The sequence below is a fragment of the Schistocerca serialis genome, chromosome 6 (assembly GCF_023864345.2).
Source record: "Schistocerca serialis cubense isolate TAMUIC-IGC-003099 chromosome 6, iqSchSeri2.2, whole genome shotgun sequence".
In the NCBI taxonomy this organism is placed as follows: Eukaryota; Metazoa; Arthropoda; class Insecta; order Orthoptera; family Acrididae; genus Schistocerca; species Schistocerca serialis.
This window is the reverse complement of record NC_064643.1, coordinates 407312304-407337423: the sequence shown is the minus strand read 5'-3', so window position 1 is coordinate 407337423 and position 25120 is coordinate 407312304. Positions and strand designations below refer to the sequence as shown.

General features: G+C 39.4%; 1 protein-coding gene across 2 annotated transcripts in view; it reads right to left on the bottom strand.

The window, feature by feature from the left end:
* LOC126484124 (HEAT repeat-containing protein 1) overlaps window positions 1–25120 on the bottom strand; it is a 271959-nt gene that overhangs the window by 170888 nt on the left and 75951 nt on the right. For both annotated transcript variants that reach the window (XM_050107506.1, XM_050107508.1), the window contains 4 exons: window positions 19729–20110; window positions 19368–19624; window positions 5035–5352; window positions 1810–2180 (listed from right to left, as the gene is read on the bottom strand). In XM_050107506.1, coding sequence (XP_049963463.1) covers window positions 1810–2180; window positions 5035–5352; window positions 19368–19624; window positions 19729–20110 — 1328 coding nt within the window. The remainder of the gene's footprint in view (window positions 1–1809; window positions 2181–5034; window positions 5353–19367; window positions 19625–19728; window positions 20111–25120) is intronic.

Here is a 25120-nt window from a genome sequence, read left to right as displayed (position 1 = left end):
CAGAAATGAAGTTTATGTTGATCTCTGTTCCAATTTTCTGCACAGTTTCCGGAACCGAGGTGATGCAAAACTTTTTTTGACGTGTTTAGATTTGCTCATTTAAGCTTTTATCACTCTCAGTGAAGTTGGGCACGGACCGGTGGTTAGTTTCTGGACCATAACAAAAACCAAGATTCGTTGCATGTTGCCACTCTTTCCAAGAAGTTTTCAATGGTATTCAAAGTGTCAGTATAAACACTTCCCACGAGCTGCTTTTCGTTCAATCGTGAGAATTTTTGGCACCAATTTTAAACACACTTTTCACTTGTTAATCTGGTTTTGTAAAATTTACCTTGCACATCCTTTGTCAATTTTCAGCAATCAATCAAATACTCAACCAATGGTCAGACTTAATCAGACTACCTACGTTTTTGTTATTTTCATCTGTTTTCAATGTTGAAGGGCATCCCAGGCATGGGTCGTCTTCAAAAACTTCTCAGCAATCTTGTAACTGCATGAACCACTTGAAAACTCACGTGATAAACAGCCTTCATCATACACTTTGCTTTTGTCTACACACACAAGATGCCACATTCGACTGAGAAGGCTCCACACGTCACAGCTATTGGTCGTTTCATCTTTGGCACATGCGTCCTTACTCTGTGACAGCATCCGTCTTGTTATTTTATAACCACACCTCGTATGTGGGTACGACAAGTAATGCAACTGTGAACTCCCACGAATGGCCATCACCAGACTTTGGCGAACTAAAAACTGCTGCACACCACAAGACAAATGACTTCAACAGTTGCTTCACTATATGCTCCATTTGGATACTCCCTTTCAGCACAAGCTTCTCTGAACTACACAGGTGGGAACTGGCTCTCCAGTATATCTGGCAATCCTGCCATCCCCCCGCCCTAATCTCTGCTAACCTGTTCCCAGTGCCTCACCTAACCTTTTGCCTTCTCTCTCCTGTCCACATCACTCCTTTCCCCACTTTCTCCCACCATTTTCCTAACCCCCCCCCCCTCCTTGCTCTCTCTCTCTCTCTCTCTCTCTCTCTCTCTCCCTCCCCCCCCCCCCCTCCTTCCCTCTCCCTCTCGCCACTAGTTTGTCTCTGAATGATGTAGCTGCCTTGGGGAATCTCCATTGCAGTATCCAGGAAATAACACACACAATCACCTTAGGCACTGATTCATTCCTAAGTCTGCTTTTTTTCATATTAGTCTTACCACATCTACAATATTCATTCACCACATACTAACTTAAATGTAGTTATTTACTCTGCATCCAAGATTATCTCTTCTTTCCATATGAGAATTATCTGCCCCCTCCCCCACACCTGGTACTCAATATCTGTCTTACATGCTCTACCCTCTGAACTCTGTTTGTCTTGTTGTGCAGCCACTGAGTCACCTATCAAAAGACCTGCCTCACTACCCCTCTTTGCATTGTGTATGCTGCCCTACCCCCACATCTTCCTCAGGCCACGCAACTGCTTTCAATAATTGATAATCAATACTTAGTCTCATCAGGGCCACATGAGGGAGTGAGAGAGTGAGTGTGTGTGTGTGTGTGTGTGTGTGTGTGTGTGTGTGTGTGTGTGTGTGTGAGCCCAAGTTCAATAGGTTTCCTGTTCTCCTGCACACAATCTGAATGATGTAGCTGCTGCCTTGGGGAACCTCCAATGCAGCATTCATGAAATAACAACATATACATACAATCACCTTAGAAACTGATTCACCTTAAGTCTGCTTTTCTTCATATTAGTCATACCATATCTACAATCTTCATACAACACAAACTAACTTAAACATAGTTACTTACTCTGCATCCAAGATTATCTCTTCTTTCCGTATGAGAATTTCATTCACTAAGTGAATATAGCTACTCTCACTGAGAGCACCACCAAATGACTTTCCAAGAATAGAGAGACAATCCAGTGAAGCAACTCGAATGAGTGATACAGGACACGAAAGTGCTATCAGTAGAGCTGGCACTGTTATTTCATCATAGCTCAACATCCACCCAATAGATGATTCAGACTGCCGAAGAAGTGATGTCGCAAGACACAGGGAACGTAACTGGAGTTCGTAGCTCACAATATTACATTCAATGTCATTTGCTTCAGTCATTGCATGACCAATCCACATATTACTTAGGAAATTCATTTGATTGCTGAACTGTGGGAAGTATTCCTTTAAAAAAATAAAAATGTAAGTCATTTATCTAACAAACAAAATACAAAACTAAAAATTTTCAAAACAAAGCCCATAAAGAAACTAACTAGTGTCACAACATTATGGTCAGTCTTCAATATTTTTAAAGCTAAGAAACTTTCTTTTTAAAATCTCAGCCACATCAGATGATTAGACAACCAACCAATCATACATTTAGAGTCTCGAAACATACATTACTGAAGACTGAGCACTTAGCATAACAATCTATAACAAGATCAATTACAGAGAAAAGTCTGGTTAAGAGTTTACAAAAAGGGTTCGCAGCTTGTATACATGACTGTTCACACAAATGACTACAAATTCATTTGAGTAAAAAAATTCATTTGAGTAAAAAGGTGTAAGTTGGCACATTTTTTACAACTGTGCAAGATCTTTGAAATTTTAAATAAATCTTCTATGTCTTGAACATGATAAATATAAATTACAGCCATCTGGCATTCATCTCATTCCAAAATGGGAGAACACCACTAAAAACAAAAGTACATAATCTACAAGCAATTCATAAAAAATGTATCACAGCAAACTGGTAAATGCTCATCAGATCACGAAAAAGGAGATTTTAATAGATAGTATGTCCTGTTGTACTCAGTACACTTTGCACATTACCAGTATCTTTGAAAAATTCTAATACTTTCATTAATTTAAAAAAATAAATAAAAACAGTGGTGAAACAAAATTATACAAGAGTGGTTTGATAAATCTGGTAAATCTTAATGAAAGACTAGAATATTTTTGTTGTGCCTTTATGGCTGGTAAGCCACAGAATCGGAATTAGTCAATGTATCGACTGCAACTGAAAATGGAGAAAACAGCATTTTATGCTGTAACTTAACATTTTCATTTGAAGAGTTGGACTGCCACACAAACCAAAACAGAATTGGATGAAGTTCACGTGAGCTCTGTTTTACCACTGAAGACTATTTACTTTTGGATTAATGACTTTAAATTTGGTCAGACAAGTACCGAAATCAGAGTGTGCTCTGACCATGCAACAGAGATCACCTCTAAGGAAACCACTGACAAAATTCATGATATGTTAATGCAAGACCAATGAATAAAAATTTGTGAGATTGCCAAGACTGTAGGCATCTCAACTGAGTGGGTGTATAATATCCTGCACAGAGAACTGGCTGTGAAGAAGCTGTGTGGAAGGTGGGTGCACAATTGTTCACAGTTGACCAAAAGCACATAAGGCACAACATTTTTATACAACGTCTAGTGGGGTTTAATCACAATCTGTAAGACTTCTTGCACTTATTTGTGACTGTTGATGAAACCTGGATCCATTGTTACACACCAGAGTCAACATGGCAGACAAAACAATGGGAAAGGGCTGATGAAAGTGCACTGCAGAAGGCAAAAACCATTTTGTCAGGTGGTAAGGTGATGCTCAATGTGGTCTCCCCCCCCCCCCCCCCCCCCTGTGACTTTTTTCTTTTCCCTAAAGTCAAGTCAGCTTTGAAAGGAACTAGATTTGAGACTGTTGAAGCAGTAAAAAAAAAAGCGACGGAAGTAATGTATGGACTTACCGAAAATGATCTGCAGCATTGCTATGAACAGTGGAAAATTCGTATGGAGCGGTGTAGAGACCGAGGAGGAGAGTACATTGAAGGAGATAACATGAAATTGTAAATAAATGTTTTTTCCAGCATCATTCCGGTTTTTTTCTAGCCGCACCTCGTATGTCATGAAGTAATGTGAGTTGTTTATGAAACAAATATTTTATTTTGCTTTTTTATCAGACTTACCAAACCAACCTCATAAAGCATCTGCTTTTTAAATATACAAGCAGATGCAAATAATAAAATGCAAAATTGTTCACTTAATAAATTGAGAAAACAACAGTCAAATATGAATTTTCAAACAAGATAAGAATTGTTACTGAGTCTTCAACAGCACAGGAAAGGATTGGGAAATCTGTTGAAGAACCTGAAGCTGAAACACACAACTGTACATTGAAACATACAGAATTACAGAACATTCCTGCTGCAGAAAAGTGGAAAATCTTAATGCAGAGGAATTTGAGTCACTAAGGGCTTCTGTAGAAACAGAGAAAAGAAAAGGAAGTACTATTTTCAGATGAAGACAGCTATTTAACTACAAAATCCAACAAACAGGACTCTAATGCAAAACAATATTTTAGTAAAGTAGACAGTCATTAAATTATTAATAAAAGGAGTAACTGACAAGTACACTGCACAACGATTAACTGCAAGGACATAATAACAGTAAGGAGGAATGGGAGGTGATGGAAGGGAAAGGAAGAAAATTGTAGTTTACTAATATGCTGATGCGAGATCATTAGTGACAAAGCACAAACTTGGTTTGGACAACACTTGAAGAAGGTATCAAGACATGCACGAAGAACCTAACAACTATGTCTCTTTCAAAAGAAGCATGACCCCTCATGGAATTCACCTTAAATGGTTTAGGGAAATCATGGAAAACCTAAATATGGATGGGATGAGGCAGATGTTCAGTAAAGCAAGAATGACAACAAGAAAAGGTAAAGAAAAATACAATGGGGAAAAAGGCACAAAAATGATTTAAAATTACAATGAGGATGCAGAGGAAATGAAAGAATAGCAAAGTCCTTAAGTGGAAAGACATAACAACAATAACAAACATCAAAACAAGTTACAATGCAGGAAAAAATGAGGATCATTATTGTGATCAACAGCAATTCCTTGCCATTAAGAGATGAGGGGAAAGGATGGGTGTAAGGGTAGAGAGCCTTAAACTCTAAATTAATAATACTTATAGCTTTTTTTATCAAATTCAATTCAAGTTCAAATTGATATTTGAGTACTACCTGAAAGAATTCTCTCAGTTGTATTATGTATGCACACTTTGTACGCTCTTCCTGGGGTTGTAAACTGCAACCCGCAACTAGGACTTCAAACATTCTTATCAAAAATTTGGCTGCTGTGACAGTTTCCTCTTCATCTCTAACGCCTTTCAGATCCCACCATATACTTGTTCTAAGTTTTGGTGGGACTGTGGTGTATTTTATCAATATTGACACACAGTGAAGAAAAGCTTCCAATGGAAGTTTCTGCATCCTTGCAACTTTAAAGCATTTGTGAATATTGTTGATGCCCAATTCTTTGCCATCACCAGCTAGTGTTACCTGATGAACAGAGGGAATTATAATTATTAGTCTCTTGAACAATGAAAGCAACACAAGTTACATCAGACATTAAAGAACAAGAAAACTGAATTACTGATGGATTTAAAATTAAAAACTCATGAATGAGTATTGGTATTTAAAAAAAAGTATAGGAACAAAATGATGTTTTATTCAATTGAAAGTGACATTTAAGTACTATTTTTCAACATAGTCACCACTAATCATAGCAGTGAACAAACTTCGCAATTCCATTGCAACAAAATTCTGCCACCTGAGATTTCAACAGTTAAGTCACACACTCCCAAAGTTCCACATCGTCGTCAAAGCACTGTCTTTATCACTGGAAACAGATGGTACTTACCGGGTGCAAGACCAAGACGGCACGGCGGATGAGGAAACACCTCCCACTTGAAAGCATTGAGTACTTCTTGAGTGCCATTTGTTGTACATATTCGAGCACTGTTGTTCAAGAACAAAATTTCCGAGCTCAACTTTCCTCTACACTTATTCTGAATTGTTGATCTCAAGTTCTCGAAGGTCTGACAATACCTCACAGAGTTTACTGTCAGATCACACTCAAGGAAACTGACAAGAAGCACACATTTCCTGTCCTAAAAAAAAAAATGGTCACCACAATCTTTCTTGCATAAAATGTCTGGAAGTATTTTTTTTTTTTTTTTTTTTTTTTTTTTTTTTTTTTTTTTTTTTTGGAGGAATTTGTAAGACCGTACTCCATAGATTACAATTTAGTCTTGCAGTTCAATGTTTGACACAAGTCTCGTCTCCAGTTACGATTCGAACAAGTAAAGAGCTACCATCTTTTTCATAAGAATCCAGAAATGTCAATGATGCAGCCATATCTTAGTTGTTTTTTTTTTTTTTTTTTTTTTTTTTTTTTTTTTTTTTTTTTTTTTTTTTTTTTTTGTCAAGAATTTTGGTATCCATCTTGCACAAAATTTGCAATAGCTCAGCTTCGGTGCAACAATCTGATGCAACAACTTTCATGAAATTTGTGGAAGACTAAACAAGAGTTTTACATTGTGAATCAGCAGTTTTCTTGAATCTTCTCATCAACTTTTGCAACCGGTTCATCAGTCACAATGCTCGGCCACACACCTTGCTCTTCATTGTGAACATTAGCCTGGCCACTTTTAAACTTAATGCACCAATGGCACACTCTATCTTCAGTTATGACGTTGTTTTCATACACTTAACACAGTTGCCGATAAATGTCATTCGTCTTACGGTATTTTGACGTTACTGACCGTATCTTACTACTGAGCATACTTCACAATTCCCGGGATTATCAATTGTGGCACAGATTTAAAAATCTTATTATAAAATAATGGGAAATGACACAAACCTCACACTGGCATGGCTGAATGCCGAATGAATCGACAAACACTCAGACAACAATATGGTCGCTTTAGAGCCGCCCATTATTGCTGCAGGCAAAAGTATTACACTACTTTCTGGAAAGGTCCTGCAACTACAGTACTGGGTCGTTAGACCAAATGTGCTATCCAAAGCGATAAAGGTGAATGCATAGCTGTTAGTAAAATTTCAAACTCTCACAGAAGTTCTTCACTTTTTAGCTGAACTAGGTTCACCAAATTTCATTCTAATTATGTCTAGTAACTCCTTACCACATTAATTTATAAGTTCAGCCAACAAACTCTGCCAGAATAGCTTAAGGAAGAATGAAAGTGAGATCAGCAATGAGTTCATTAAAGACAGTGCACAAACTCAAACTGGGGAAAGTTGGGGAAGGAAACTGCCAATGTCATTTTCAGAGAAACCACCCCAGAATTTAAACTTTAATTGGTTTAGGAAAACCACGGAAAACCTAAATCTGCATCATTGGATGAGGATTTAAACTATCCTCTTACCGAATACAAGTCCAGTGTATTACCACTGTGCCATGCAGCCCAGTTGACAAAATTTAATAAGTGGGTTAGTCACAATGTGTTCACTGTTGCTTTGAAAAATTCCAGTTTTGTTATTAAACAATGGGAAATTACATTGGGGTCATCTAGAGAAAACCTTCTTAGCCTCCCACAACCCCAAAGCCCTGGTCTTGTTCAGGTTCATTGATGATATCTTCATTATCTGGACTCAGGACAAGGAAACACTATCCTCATTCCATCACAACCTCAGCATCTCTTCCATTCACTCACTCGGTCCTCCTCAACACAGCATGCCGCCTTCCGGGATATTGACCTCGTCTCTGTTGGCTACATCCTCACCTCTATCCATACTGAACCCACCAATCAGAAACAGTACCTGCATTTCAACAACTGTCATTCCTTTCACACCACAAAATCCCAACCTCGCCACCTGGGGAGGTGTATCCTCAGTGACAGGAGCTACCTTGCCCAGTAAGCTGAAAGTCTCACAAAAGCCTTCACAGACAGACATTATCCCCCAGATCTAGTCCGCAAACAGATTTCCTGTGCCATATCCTCTCACTCCCCCCAAATCCTCCCCCCCCCCCCCCCTCCCCTGCACCCAAGAACCAGCTACAATGGAAAGCCCGGTTCACCACCCCATGTCATATCCGGACTAGAACAACTGAACCACATCCTTTGTTGTGACTTTAATCATATATCACCATGCCCTATAATTAGGAACATACCGCCCCAGATCATTCCTACCCCCACCGCTCATCACAGGGATGACATCCCTTTGGAAGACCCAGGTGCAAGGCCAGCACAATCCACCCACCCAGCACTTCCTATTCCAGTCCTATCACAGTCTTATCCTAAACCATCAGAGGTTGGGCCAGATGTGAGAGCACCCACATTATATACCAGTTCTGCTGCAATCATTGCCCAGTTTCTCATACTGCTATGAGTTCCAACCAATGTCCACCAGGACAAATGGCCACTGCCAAACTGCAGCTAAGAGTAAAGTGGACCAACCTATGGCAAAACATGCAGCTGCACATAAACATGCTTGATTTCAATGCCTGCTTCACAACCTGGAAATCTGCATCCTCTACTTCACCACCAGCTTTTCTGAACTGCACAGATGGAAGTTATCCTTTACATCACATTCTCCACTCCCAAAATCATTCCGGCCTCAATTTATGGTAACCTACTGTCCCCACACCCTCCACCCAAATGTTTCAAACCCCTCTGTCCTGTCATCTTCTCACAATTTGCCTCCTCTCATTGTGTGTTGTGCCCTGCTGGCACAACCATCAGTCTTCTCCCGTTCTCTGCACCCCTCCTTTCCACTCCCCAATTCCTCACCACAGCCTCCTGACACTGCACCTGGAAGCCCTGTCCTGCCACATCCTAGTCCCTGCATGTTCAGCCAGGCAGCGCTGATTCCTCTTCCCCCACCCATACACCCACACACCCATACACTGCTACTCACCCCCTTCCTCGCCCCACTATGGATTGTCACTCCTGTTCGATGTGTTTCTGTTGCAGTCTGGCCAGAGTGGCCATGAATAGTGGTGTTCTAACTTGTGTGAATGTGTGTGCATTTTTCTTTTCTGAAATAGGCTTTTGCCAATAGCCAATATGCAACAATTGTTCAATCATGCCTGTCAGCAAATCAATGTGTCATCTTTATGGTGAACTCTGTTAATAATTTTTTGTATGTTTGCAGATACACACCAGCAGTCCTGGTAATAATTGAAAACCACATGCTACAGCACTGATTAAATGGAGAAGAGCTTTGCCAGTCTGTTTTGGCTCCACTAGCAGTATGCTATAGCACTGTGGCATGTGGCTTTCAGTGATTACCAGGGCTCCAGGGATGTACCAGCAAATAAACAAAAATTTAGTTACAGCTCCATAAGCTAATAAAAAATACAATCAATTTCAATGTTTGCAAGCTTTGCATGCTGATTTAAGTTGCAAGATCTTCAAGTTTGTTGATAAAAACACTGTGCCTTAGCAGCACTGGGCAGCCTAGATTGTGGCAGGACAACATGGGAACATACAACACCAAACCTCAGTGTCCCTGAAACAGTCTGTGTGAGAAGACTCTTTGGTATGGTGATACTGACTGTGCGCTTTGAGTGCCTCAAAATGGTGTTTGAGTTATACAGAATAAGGATAGTATAGCAGATTTGGATGATATTACGCACATGGCTGCATCATTTGACAGATACGAGACTGGCTACAGTTGGCATGAGGTCAACCGGGATTTGAATGTTGCTCACTGCATCAATTCACAGAGGTGACAGATGAAAATATTGTTCAAATTCAGATTTTTTTCCTGCATACTGGAAAGCAGTAGACAAATAGGGTATGCTGCAATGAATAAAGCATACATTGAAGTTTTCGTTGGTATATGTTTATTGAAAAACCTTGAATGTGTAATTGGGATTTTCACGAGGCAGCTCAGAAAGGAGGCAGATTGATGGTTGTCAGTGAAACTCCGCTTGTGGTTATCTGGAAAATGAAATTAACATATCACCCTCATCCCTACAGATGTAATTTTATTCACCATAGGGGTTTGACGAGAGAGAGAGAGAGAGAGAGAGAGAGAGAGAGAGAGAGAGAGAGAGAGAGAGAGGTAAAGAAAAGAAAAGGAGGCAATATTGTACATATTTTAAAAACAGGTCTTTTTTGGGCCCCTCTTTCTTGGCAAAAACAAAATATCAACACAAAAGATATCAGGTACAATAAACTGAAGAGAATTTGCTTCAAGAGAGACCAAAACTCATTAAAATTGGATGAAAATTGTAGTGTGGGTGACGACAACCAAGCCAAAAAACATGATTTTGAGAAAAACTTTTTTACCGTTTGACAAGTACTTAACATCAACAAAAGCAAAACGAGGATAATGGAATGTAGTCAAATTAAATCGGGTGATGCTGAGGGGATTAGATTAGGAAATGAGACACTTAAAGTAGTAAAGGAGTTTTGCTATTTAGGGAGCAAAATAACTGAGGATGGTCGAAGTAGAGAGGATATAAAATGTAGACTGGCAATGGCAAGGAAATCGTTTCTGAAGAAGAGAAATTTGTTAACATCGAGTATAGATTTAAGTGTCAGGAAGTCGTTTCTGAAAGTATTTGTATGGAGTGCAGCCATGTATGGAAGTGAAACATGGGCGATAACCAGTTTGGACAAGAAGAGAATAGAAGCTTTCGAAATGTGGTGCTACAGAAGAATGCTGAAGATAAGGTGGGTAGATCACGTAACTAATGTGGAGGTATTGAATAGGATTGGGGAGAAGAGAAGTTTGTGGCACAACTTGACTAGAAGAAGGGATCGGTTGGTAGGACATGTTTTGAGGCATCAAGGGATCACAAATTTAGCATTGGAGGGCAGCGTGGAGGGTAAAAATCGTAGAGGGAGACCAAGAGATCAATACACTAAGCAGATTCAGAAGGATGTAGGTTGCAGTAGGCACTGGGAGATGAAGAAGCTTGCACAGGATAGAGTAGCATGGAGAGCTGCATCAAACCAATCTCAGGACTGAAGACCACAACAACAACATTAAAAAAAGGGACAAAGCTTGAAACTTACAAGTATCATCGATGCCCGGTCCATAATAACTAGTGGATGGCCGCTTTCTGCTACTTTCACCTAATAAGCCCTTATTTTCGTCCTCAAAGTCCTTTTCGTTGCTGAGCACATTGCTGCTGGCGTCTCTTTCCCAGAATCAGTGTGTTTCATCCTTATTTCGATTTGAAGGGCATTTGCCACACACATTATCACATTGAATAGACATACGGCCAAATTTGAAGCAATTTTGACAATTTTGTTCAGCTGCATGTTTCTTTTGGAGCGTATCTCAAAAGAGACTATCGAAACTTTCATTCACATCTTGTGTAAAATGGCCCAGCAAATCTGGTCTACTCAAATTGGTATAAATACGGAGTGTGAGCACAGGAACCAATCCCCAAACGCCGAGGCACGCCGTGCATGTTTGGCCTCAAATGCTCATGGAATCGTTACTTTTTGGAGTTCACACATAATATTTTGGGGAATAATTCTTCAAAATATACACTATCAAATTCCGTAATAAAAACTATTTTGAGTTTTTTCTTACCCTCACCCTGTCTTCCCACTTAACATACAGGAAGGTATCAGTGGCCATCTGGCTGTGATAGCAACTATGACTACAAGTATTACAAGGAATGTTGAGAAAGGTAAGAAAATATATTTGCTTAGCAAGAGTGACGATACAAATTGCAATCAACATCAAATATTCAGTGCCGAGGACAAAGATGTGGAGTAGGGAGATGGGTGGGGGGGGGTGGGGGGTAGGAGGAGGAGGAGGAGGAGGAGGTTAGTGTTTAACGTCCCGTCGACAACGAGGTCATTAGAGATGGAGCGCAAGCTCGGGTTAGGGAAGGATGGGGAAGGAAATCAGCCGTGCCCTTTCAAAGGAACCATCCCGGCATTTGCCTGAAACGATTTAGGGAAATCACGGAAAACCTAAATCAGGATGGCTGGAGACGGGATTGAACCGTCGTCCTCCCGAATGCGAGTCCAGTGTGGTGGGGGGTAGGAACAACATTCAATATGCCTTAGACAAATATGTTCCATGCAAGGTCTTAAGGGATGCGAAAGACGTGGTCAGAAAATTGCTATGTACATAAAGAGAGCATCACAGGTTCAAGAGAAGCCAAATCCTAGCTGACAAATAAAAGCTGAATGAAATGAAAGTGACCTTAAGGAGAGCAATGAGAGAAGCATTCAATGACTTCTAAAGTAAAATTTTGTCAATCGATGTGACTAAAAACCTTAAAGAGGTTCTGGTGTTACACAGAATCAGTAAGCAATTTGGACTGATCTATTCACTCAGTGACCACACAGGCACCAAACAGAAGATAATAGAAGGCGAAAATACTGAATTTGGTATTCCAAAATTTTTTCATCACAGAAGATCATAATACGATCCCTCCTTCCAATCAACAAATGAACATCGAAACGGCAGATACTGAGATAAACGATCGTGGAATAGAACAGCAACCAGTGGAGGAAAGGCAACAGGACCTATACTATTCTACAAGGATTATGTGAAAGAACTTGCCCCCCTTCTAGCAGCAGTTTATTGTAGTTCACAGGAGCATCAATGGGTGCCTAGTGACTGGAAAGAAGCACAGGTTCTAGTTTTCATGAAGGCTCACAGGAATATACTCATGGTTATAGGCCTACATTGTTCATGTCAATCCATTGTAGAACAGGTTTTATATGCTCAAGAACAACAACTTCTTGGAGAGCAAAACTCTGCTCTACAAAAATCAACATCAATTTTACAAACAGAGATCTCGCAGTTTTACAAACAGAGATCTTGCAGAACTCAGCTTGCTCTGTTCCTCCACGAGATCCACAGGGCTACAGACAATGGCACTCGGGTTGATGCCATGTTCTTTGACTTCAGGAAGAAGACATATGACACTGTCCTACGCTGCTGTTTAGTGAAAAAAGTATGCGCTTACCGAGTATCAGACCAGATTTGCGATTGGATGGAACAAAATTGACAGATGTAAACATAATTTCTGGAGTATGCGCAATAGGACCATTACTGTTTACAATATATATAAATGATCTAATAGAAAGAGTTGGAAGCTCTTTAAGCCTGTTCGTAGATGATGTATTGTCTATAAGACAGTAGCAACACTAGAAAACAGTGTCAATTTGTAGAATGAGCATAAGAAGAGCAATGAGAGAAGGATTCAATGACTCTGAAAGTAAAATTTTGTCAACCAATTTGACTAAAAACCTTAAGAGGTTCTTGTGTTACACAGAACCAGTAAGCAATTTGGAATGGACTAGTCAGTCACTCAGTGACCAAACAGGATTGATGAATGGTGCAGGCTCTGGCAGTTCACTCTGAACATAAATAAATGTAACTGTTGCACATACATAGGAAAAGAAATCTCCTACTGTACAACTACACTATCAATGACAAGCTGCTGGAAACAATATCTACCGTAAAACATCTAGATGTACCTATCCATAGTGACCTTATGTGGAATGGCCATATAAAACAAATAGTATGAAAAACAGGTGGCAGATTGAGATTAATGAGAAGAATCTTAAGGAAATGTAACTCATTCACAAAGGAAGGGGCTTAGAACGTGCTTGTTTGATCGATTCTTGAGTACCGTTCATCAATGTGGGACCCTTACCAGGAACATCTGATAGAAGAGACAGAGAAGATCCAACAAAGAGCAATGTGCTTGATTACGGGATTGTTTAGTAAGCGTACGAGTGTTACATAAATGCTTAATTAACTCTAGTTGCAGACACTACAAGAAAGATGTTATGCATCATGAAGAGGTTTACAATTATAATTTTGAGAGAGCACTTTCTGGGAAGAGTTGGACAACATATCACTTCTTCCCGCAAGATGACCACAACAAAGAAAATTCGAGGAATTAGAGCTAGTACAGAAGCTTACTGACAATGATTCTTCCAAGGCGACATTTGTGGGACGAACATGGAAGGGAGGATCAGTTTTTGATGCCAGAGTACCCTTCAGCAAACACTGACAGGTGACTTGCAGAGTACTGAGGTAGATGTAAATGTTAACTGTGCTACAACCCAGAACCAAAATCACTATCTTTTCTGAAGTGCCTGAAAACAACTGATCACAGAGCACCTGTGCTGGCTAGTGTCAATAATTGCATAACTGAAGATTAAGTACTCTCACGGATATGATGGAGTATTTAGCAAAATACTAAAGTACTGAGCTGCACATGTTAGCCCTGTATTTAGTCATATTTGTTATTTTTCCTTTAGTCTGTTTCCTGAAAGATTAAAGCACTCAGTAGCAAAATCATCTTATAAAAAGGGAGAAAGGGATATTGAAGACAATTTTAGACCCATTTCTAGGCCATTAGTGATTGCTAAAGCTGTTGGGGCCATCCTGTTCCTTACATATATAAACAATGTGCCTTCTACTATTAACACGTGATTCTAACATATTTCTGTTTGCTGATGACACTGGCTTGGTAGTAAAGGACATTGTGCACAATATTTCCACTGTTTCAAATAGTGCAGTTCCAGACATAAGTTCATGGCTTGTAGAAAATAAACTAATACTAAATCATGGTCAGACTCAGTTTTTACAGTTTCTAAAACACAATTCGACAAAACCCAATGTGTGTGTGTGTGTTTTTTTTTTTTTTTTTTTTTTTTTTTGCCCCCCCCCCCCCCCCCTGTGCTAACCTCTTCATCTCAGAGTAGCACTTGCAACCTACGTCCCCAATTATTTGCTTTACGTATTCCAATCTCTGTCTTCCTCTACAGTTTTTGCTCTCTACAGCTCCCTCTAGTAACATGGAAGTCATTCCCTCATGTCTTAGCAGATGTCCTATCATCCTGTCCCTTCTCCTTATCAGTGTTTTCCACATATTCCTTTCCTCTCCGATTCTGCGTAGAATCTCCTCATTCCCTACCTTATCAGTCCACCTAATTTTCAACATTCGTCTATAGAACCACATCTCAAATGCTTCGATTCTCTTCTGTTCTGGTTTTCCCACAGTCCATGTTTCACTACCATACAACGCTGTACTCCAGACGTACATCCTCAGAAATTTCTTCCTCAAATTAAGGCCGGTATTTGATATTAGTAGACTTCTCTTGGCCAGAAATGCCTTTTTTTCCATAGCGAGTCTGCTTTTGATGTCCTCCTTGCTCCGTCCGTAGTTGGTTATTTTACTGCCTAGGTAGCAGAATTCCTTAACTTCGTTGACTTCGTGACCATCAATCCTGACGTTAAGTTCCTCGCTGTTCTCATTTCTACTACTTCTCATTACCTTTGTCTTTCTCCGATTTACTCTCAAACCATACTGTGTACTCATTAGACTGTTCATTCCGTTCAGCAGATCAATTAATTCTTCTTCACTTTCACTCAGGATAGCAATGTCATCAGCGAATTGTATCATTGATATCCTTTCACCTTGTATTTTAATTCTACTCCTGAACCTTTCTTTTATTTCCATCGTTGCTTCCTCGATGTACAGATTGAAGAGTAGGGGCGAAAGGCTACAGCCTTGTCTTACACCCTTCTTAATACGAGCACTTCGTTCTTGATCGTCCACTCTTATTATTCCCTCTTGGTTGTTGTTACATATTGTATATGACCCGTCTCTCCCTATAGCTTACCCCTACTTTTTTCAGAATCTCGAACAGCTTGCACCATTTTATATTGTCAAACGCTTTTTCCAGGTCGACGAATCCTATGAAAGTGTCTTGATTTTTTCTTTAGCCTTGCTTCCATTATTAGCCGTAACGTCAGAATTGCCTCTCTCGTCCCTTTACTTTTCCTAAAGCCAAACTGATTGTCACTTAGCGCATTCTCAATTTTCTTTTTCATTCTTCTGTATATTATTCTTGTAAGCAGCTTCGATGCATGAGCTGTTAAGCTGATTGTGCGATAATTCTCGCACTTGTCAGCTCTTGCCGTCTTCGGAATTGTGTGGATGATGCTTTTCCGAAATGTCGCCAGACTCATATATTCTACACACCAACGTGAATAGTTGTTTTGTTGCCACTTCCCTCAATGATTTTAGAAATTCTGATGGAATGTTATCTATCCCTTCTGCCTTATTTGATCGTAAGTCCTCCAAAGCTCTTTTAAATTCCGATTCTAATACTGGACCCCCTATCTCTTCTAAATCGACTCCTGTTTCTTCTTCTATCACATCAGACAAATCCTCACCCTCATAGAGGCTTTCAATGTATTATTTCCACCTATCTGCTCTCTCCTCTGCATTTAACAGTGGAATTCCCGTTGCACTCTTAATGTTACCACCGTTGCTTTAAATGTCACCAAAGGTTGTTTTGACTTTCCTGTATGCTGAGTCTGTTCTTCGGACAATCATATCTTTTTCGATGTCTTCATATTTTTCCTGCAGCCATTTCATCTTAGCTTCCCTGCACTTCCTAATTATTTCATTCCTAAGGGACTTGCATTTCTGTATTCCTGATTTTCCCGGAACATGTTTGTACTTCCTACTTTCATCAATCAACTGAAGTATTTCTTCTGTTACCCATGGTTTCTTCGCAGCTACGTTCTTTGTACCTATGTTTTCCTTCCCAACTTCTGTGATGGCCCTTTTTAGAGATGTCCATTCCTCTTCAACTGTACTGCCTACTGCGCTATTCCTTATTGCTGTATCTATAGCGTTAGAGAACTTCAAACGTATCTCGTCATTCCTTAGTACTTCCGTATCCCACTTCTTTGCGTATTGATTCTTCCTGACTAATGTCTTGAACTTCAGCCTACTCTTCATCAATACTATATTGTGATCTGAGTCTATATCTGCTCCTGGGTACGCCTTACAATCCAGTATCTGATTTCGGAATCTCTGTCTGACCATGATGTAATCTAATTGCAATCTTCCCGTATCTCCGGGCCTTTTCCAAGTATACCTCCTCCTCTTGTGATTCTTGAACAGGGTATTCGCTATTACTAGCTGAAACTTGTAACAGAACTCAATTAGTCTTTCTCCTCTTTCATTCCTTGTCCCAAGCCCATATTCTCCTGTAACCTTTTCTTCTACTCCTTCCCCTACAACTGCATTCCAGTCGCCCATGACTATTAGATTTTCGTCCCCCTTTACATACTGCATTACCCTTTCAATATCCTCATACACTTTCTCTATCTGTTCATCTTCAGCTTGCGACGTCGGCATGTATACCTGAACTATCGTTGTCGGTGTTGGTCTGCTGTCGATTCTGATTAGAACAACCCGGTCACTGAACTGTTCACAGTAACACACCCTCTGCCCTACCTTCCTATTCATAACGAATCCTACACCTGTTATACCATTTTCTGCTGCTGTTGATATTACCCGATACTCATCCGACCAGAAATCCTTGTCTTCCTCCCACTTCACTTCACTGACCCCTACTATATCTAGATTGAGCCTTTGCATTTCCATTTTCAGATTTTCTAGTTTCCCTACCACGTTCAAGCTTCTGACATTCCACGCCCCGACTCGTAGAACGTTATCCTTTTGTTGATTATTCAATCTTTTTCTCATGGTAACCTCCCCCTTGGCAGTCCCCTCCCAGAGATCCGAATGGGGGACTATTCCGGAATCTTTTGCCAATGGAGAGATCATCATGACACTTCTTCAATTACAGGCCACATGTCCTGTGGATACACGTTACGTGTCTTTAATGCAGTGGTTTCCATTGCCTTCTGCATCCTCATGTCATTGATCATTGCTGATTCTTCCGCCTTTAGGGGCAATTTCCCACCCCTAGGACAAGAGAGTGCCCTGAACCTCTATCCGCTCCTCCGCCCTCTTTGACAAGGCCGTTGGCAGAATGAGGCTGACTTCTTAGGCCGGAAGTCTTCGGCCGCCAATGCTGATTATTTATCAAAATTTAGGCAGTGGCGGGGATCGAACCCGGGACCGAAGACGTTTTGATTATGAATCAAAGACGCTACCCCTAGACCACGGTGATCGTTCTAATGACACAAAAAGGGCATTTGATTAGTGTGACTGAACAGTTCAAACTCCTAGGTGTTTGGATAGACAGTAAATTGTCAGGGAAAGCCCATGCTCAGCATCCTGCACAAAGACTTAACGCTGTCATTTTTAATATTGGAATAGCATCTGAAGTAAGTGATAGTATGATACAGAAAGTAGTCTACTTTACTAATTTTGATTTGCTTGTGGTGTATATTATTACATTTTGGGCCAACTCTTCCCATTCTCGAAAGGTATTTTTGGTTTTGAATCAGGCAGTTCTGGCAATAAATGGTAGAAGTTTGCAAACCTCTTGTCGATCTCTGTTCATTAGTCTGGCTATTCTGACATTGGCCGTGTGTGTGTGTGTGTGTGTGTGTGTGTGTGTGTGTGTGTGTGTGTGTGTGTGCGCGCGCGCGCCTATATCGAAAATCTTAGTAGTAACCCAAGCACTTTCAAATCTGAACTGAAGAGTTTCCTCATGGATCACTCATATTCTGTTAAGGCGTTCCTTGAAAAATTAAGCTAATTCCAGTATTACATTACCGACTGCATTTATATAAATGGGATTCATAAACATTTTATTTTATCTATTAATACTTTCCTGATGTAATTTCATGTACTGACACATTCCTTGACCATGGAGATTTGCTGCTCAACTTGGTCCAACAGAACTAGATGTGTGAAATAAAAAATCAAAAACAGAGACCTTGATGCAGCCTATGAGTCACACTTCTCCCACTAAACTGTGTTCCATGAGCTTCAGGAGGCTGACATATAAGTTTTGCAACCCGTTAGATGCTTTCCCCTTACGCAAAAACATGTGTTTGCTTGGCAAACAGCGAGTCTTCCCCAGCATAAATGGACCCAGAAACAGTGAGATAGCGACTTGTTTATAGACAATTTTCAACTTGATCTAGGAGTGTCATTTCAAAGTCAGCTGATTGCAAACATGCCTGGAACATATCACTGCGCAACTAATAGTGTCAGCTGTGCTGATACAGACACATCATTCTCTCATCTGTGGCAGGATCATTTTAGGGGCATGTCCTGCCCAAAGCATACCTAGTGTTACTTGACAGCTGCCATCTACGAGATTTTGCAAGGTGGTTTGATATGTACCTAGTTTCCATTTGACTGCTAACAATGCCTGACCAGACAAAGCTGGCTCGGTGGACAGACACCCGCAACATGAAAACCTCTCATGCTCCCTCCCAACTGAACATATATGAGACACTGCACATTGAAGGGCTGCCGTTTTTTTATGGCAAGTGCTGAAATTGTTCCTTTGAAAAGGGCATAGCCAATTTTCTTCCTTGTCCATCCCCAATTTGAGTTTGTACTCCATCTGTAATGATGTGTCATCAATAGGATATTAAACTTTAATTCTGCACCTTTCCTTCATTTTTCATGAAGATATTCTAAAGTGATACACACACATCACATGCCATACTGAAATACTCACTGATCAGTGAAGAGATATTATTATTCCATAAGAGAGATTTTCAGGTTAACACCTACTGTTTACTGGAACAATCAATATGCTGTCTAATGTATGTGGTATTTTTCTGACCAACAGTCACCTTTAAAAAAATGTAAATGTCTTTACCTTTGAGCCTTCAACATATGCTACAGCCTCATCAAGAATCTTTTTACTCTCTTTTGCAGTAACTTTCTTGGTTATTGCTGAGGATTTAAACAGGAGAGCAAGAAACTTTTCAACAGTGTCGGAATTCTCAGGTTCTACAAGCTGTGCTGCCTCCTGCAAATATTCACTCATTCCAGGTATGCTATGGCAGGTAATGAGGCCTCTAAATGTTTTAACACAGATTTGTGTGGTGTCACATTTATCAGGGTCAGGCATACCTAAAACAATAGAAATATTTATTTAATCACAGTAATAAGTCCCAATTAGAATGGGATTAAATATAAACAAGCAGTACAAGTTCAGTGATCACTCATGTACATACCTCTCCTGATATATGTCAATAACATGTTAGTTCCAGCAAAAAATGATGTTAAAATGTCCCTAGCAATCTGGGCTTCTGCTTTCCCTCCAGGAAAGAGGTACGGAAAAATAGTAACCAGAATGTGACCATCTTTTTCAAAAAAACTGTTAACTTGTTCACTGCAAATAATGTTTAGAACACTTGCAGCAATTTCAGTCCATTCTCCCCTCAGTATCCAACACTTCTTTGCAAGCTGTATGAGATTCTTCAGTAAATAATCAGGACCCAGTAACAATGTGAGAACGGATGAGTCAAAGCTGCTGAACACTTTTTTCACGACTCTTGGGCTATCATCTTTCATCCGCTCTGATAGACTGTCAACTAGGAGTTGCTCATCAATGGCCTATAACAATATGAAATAATTTACTCATAAAGAAATAATAGCATGTAAATAAAAATACCACAATCAGAATTTCCTAAAAGAAATTGTACACAGGAAGTTGTACTAAGGAGTTATTCATTAGGTATTCCAAATAATAGCAACATCATCAGTATCGGCACCAAATAAGCATCAACAATTAGCAACAGATACATAGACATGGTTTGACAACTATCAAAAATGTCGCAAGTAAAATCACTGATTTACATAAATTTCATAGAGAGCACTTGATAACACATATTACAGCCCAGTTACCAAAACACTCATGAGAAATAACTGGTTATAATTGAAGTAATTTATTTATTTATTTATTTATTTATTTATTATTTATTTATTTTTCAAAAATATAGTCTACCATCAATATATACAACTCATCTTGTAACACCAATCAGAAAAAATAATTAGTAACAGAATTGACAGCCAATCAAGTGCTTGAGAAAATAAGACTGAAATTTATTATCAATCTGAAACCAAAGATACAGCATGTACTGACAGAAAACACACAGCATTTTAAGCAAGACAAGATGTGATATGCAACATGGGCACAGTTTCCATCATCCATCTAACCACTGCAAACATCAATACTATCTGCAAAAATTCTGAGGAAGACTCAAATAGCAGGTCATCAACTTAAGCTCACACAATCAAAATCTGAATGGTACTATAAAATTAGAAACTGATAATCACTGAAGTAATGAAGATAATAGTTGCCACTCAGTGTGTAAGTACTGACTGGAACACCTGAGTGAAGAATATCTCCAGATTCTTGAAATTTTATAAGCAGGGTTTCAGGGGATGGTATGTGTGTATCTTCAAGAGTCTGCCAATTCAGGTTTTTCAACTTTTCCATACCATTCACCCATGAGTGAAACAAATCTCTTACCATTCATGCCACCCTCCTTTGTACACATTCAGTATCATCTGGTATGAGTCCTACACAACTGAGCAATTGTCTAAGAAGATGCCAGTGGGCTTTGGTTCAAGGATTATTATTATTATTATTATTATTATTATTATTATTATTATTATTATTATTTTACTGAACCACATCTGCTGCAGAAAGGTTAGAGAATCCATGGCAAGAGTCAACTGAATAAATAAGAGAGGAATGTACTAGGCAGATATTTATAATGCAGATGAAAACAACACATTGTATAAAAAAAACCAGACAAGTGCGAGTAGGAGTCACACTTTGAGGGTTCTGTATAAACTTAATCATTTACATAGACAATGCTTCTACAAGTTCTGATGAGTGAGTTTGTGAGTATCAAAGCATGTGACATAAATGGTCATATCTTTTGACTGTATTGACATAGAACCTTTTTTTTTAGGGGTCTTACCAGATAGATAGATAGATAGATAGACAGACAGACACAGACAGACATAGTGATCCTATAAGTATCCTATTTTTACTGACTGAGGAATGGAATCCTAAAAAATGAGTCCAGCAATATAAACCAGTTAGAAATGAAAACAACAGAAAGTTCAGGGAAGCCAAAGAGCAATGGCATCAGGAAAAATGGAAAAGGAATGGTTGTTGGAAGGACAGATTCAGCACATACAACAAAATTAACTTTTGAAGAACTTAAAAGGAAAGGCATCAGCATTAAGAGTGGTAGTGTAGGACCTCATTTGTGAGTAATCAATAAAAAAGAATTTCACAGGATCCTCTAGAATCTAGAGATTTAAAAATAAGAGTATTATGCAGAATAGCAACACTGCATAGTGGTTAAGGTACATTCCTCGCATGCAGAAGATCGTGGGTTTGAATCCCACCTAGTGCTTTAATATTTTTCATTTTGAAATCTTTATTGAAATGACCTTGATCATTATTTTTAGTCAATCAGTTGGTTTAAATGTATTTTTTCAGTTTATATCCTTTGTCACAACATTTTCATCATTGTATTAACTTTGTTATTTGCTCTCCTTCCATGAAGTGTTTTCATCTTGATCTTTGTCCCTGTGATCTGAATTATTTTTATGTATTCCGGAATCTTTGTCCATGTGAATATAATTATTTTCATGTACTAACTTCTATTTAATGTCTTCCTTTTATCATTTTGTATTTTCATCAGTGTTACTGCATTCACTGTTTCTATTCCTCATTTTGCTTGAATTCTGTTTTATTTATAATCCCTTCTTTCACTCAAATTCCCATCTGTGTTATTTTGTCAATATAGCAACAAGAATTTATGGTTTAACAGCAAGCTACATGTCACTACCGAAATGCTTTGTTTAGAAATGCAAAATATCTGGTATATAAGTCGCAGATTCTCAATTAACAAAATATTATTGCAAGCCGTAACACTGTAGTTTCCCATGCAGAAAATCTAAAAACTCACTGTGACCTGAAATTTGCAAGCAAAACTGTAAACATGCGAACCAAAATATAACATCACAGCAGCCACTAACATTGCGTCACTAGTCAAAGTCGACGTAGCTTATTGAATATTTCTCTTCATCCAGGAAATGTGACAGTACTAGAAGTGTGCTAAAGTGCACTTACAAATGAGCCACACTGATATTTATAATGTTCATTCTCAGAATCATTTAGCTGTAATTTTCTAATATTCACAATTTACAAAGTTACCTGTATCAAAACTTAAATACCTATGAGAGAAAGGAAAAAAATCAGCTAACTTCATTCACAAAGTGAAAAAATAAAAACATCATTCTCATTGGCTACTCATGACTGGTTGTCTTGATTTCCGTGAGTCATCATGCCATTATCAACAGTGTAAAACTGCTGACACAGGAAGTGCACTATAACCCAAACAACTGTGCAGCAGGAAGGAAATTTGCTGTCACAGAAGTAATGTTCATGGGTGGCATCAGATGGAAAATAAAGAACAACAAACTTTCAGTGAACTACAGCAGGGAAGTTTTCACTATTTGGAGCAGCAGGTTGTTCAGTAATGCATGAGAAACACAATGAATGATGCTCGATTACTTGAGAAATTATCTGAATGAAGATACTAGAGGAAAGAAGAATTTTTCAGATGCATGTGTCGCAGAATTCAAAGCAAGTACTGGCTGATGCACGAGAATGATAAAAAGGCCAGTGCTTATATTACAACACAGAACTATGCTATAGCTCAGCGACTACCCATGGTATATCATGAAAAATTACTTGCATATTAGCATAATATAATCAATATTAGGAAACGGCATGACTATTTGCTAAGCCACAAGGGCAATGCTGATCAGACATCTGTTTATTTCAATGTGCCATCAAATGTTACTAGTGATGTAAAGGGCATTGAAAGTGTTTCTATAAGGAGTTCTGGCAGTGAGAAGACAAGAATAGCGGTAATGCTGAGTACATTAGCAGACGGAAGTAAGCTTCTATCACACGCAATTTTTCACAGGAAAATGATCCTGAAAGAACAACTGCCTGTAGGTCTCCAGCGTTACCTAACCACCTGGTACAGCTGCTTTCACCTCCTCATCGTTTCGGAATAGTCATCCACCAAGGTCCTCATTCATCTTGCTGAACACAACACATGATAATTGTATGGTGGATGTTGCCATACCTCCCACTTGAATCTCTGCAACAGTTCTGACGTTTGGACATTTGGCGGGCCATGTGTAGTGTTGTGTTGTGCAAGGAAACCACACTGGCACTCAATTTTCCCTGGTGCATTTCTTTAATTGCCTTACACAACCGGTTTAATGTTTGTTGATTGTCATGCCTTGGGGCATAAATTACATGTCTACCACACCTTCCACATCAAAGAACACTGTTGCCATCACTTTTCCTGCTGAAGGTTAGGCCTTGGTCTTCTTTCATCGTGGTAATGTGGTTTGCACCCATTCCACTGATGCACACTCTGTTTCGGCAAAGAAGAGGTGCACCCACGTTTCGTGCCCTCTGGTGAATCTCACTGCCCTTCACAGAATACTGTTAAAAAATGCTAGTGATGATTGGAAACGTTGTCCCTTGTGAATATTGTGAGCACCTGTGGGACCCAACCAGCACACAGTTTATAATATCCAATGTGCTGGTGAACAATGGAGAACGAATTGCCATACGAAATGTTCAGCATGCTGGCACTTTCCTGCAGTGTTGTGCGCCAATCCTCTCTAAAGATCATATCCACACAGTCAACATTTGCAACGGTACTGGCCTGCCTTTGCAATATTCACCAGTGAGATGTGTGCGTCCAGTATCAAATTGCTTACATCGCTTTATTTCACAATGAATGTCTATGCAATTGAGCCACTTAGCCCACAGAAATCTGATTGATGCTCACACCTCCAATTTTGAATGAACATCCAGTTGACACTCCACTGAGCCTAGCCCGCACCGCATACATAACACGACAGCATATCACACCACCCATCCTACCAGACATTTCAGCCTTTATTGTCACACGCTACACACTGGCCATGGTCACGACACACTGTATGCTTTTGCAGCAAGATGGTTTAACTTCTTTCTGATTCACCCTCATAATAATTTCTAGTAGCATGACCTCACATCTTCAAGTAATCATCTAAGGTTCACATGTGACAGCTTTGCCGTGACTGACTTCTTCAACGATACCATGCCTTCACCGCAAGGGGACGGGAGTTAAAGAATCTCCCAGTATCCAGGAGGGGCCAGTGGTGGATCCTTACTGCCTGGAGCAGAATCTCAAGTGAATCTATTGTGAAATGATTAAAAAAGCATTGCATATCCAATAAGGCTATGCATGGCTCAGAAGATGACATACGATGGGAGGAGTGTCAGGAAGAAAGAAATGCCAGTAGGTTTACAAATTAAGATAGTGATACCAGTGATAATAACTATGATGACAACAATGGTGATGATAATGATGATGGCAATGATGTGCGCAATTACAGTTACTGATATCACAAGGATGGTAAGCAATAAAGAAAGTGAAAATAAAAATTAGGTAAGGCAGTTCTTTTTGTTTATTTTTTATCTCCTCTTATTATCAAAATGTAGACAATCAATAAACAAAGTTTAAA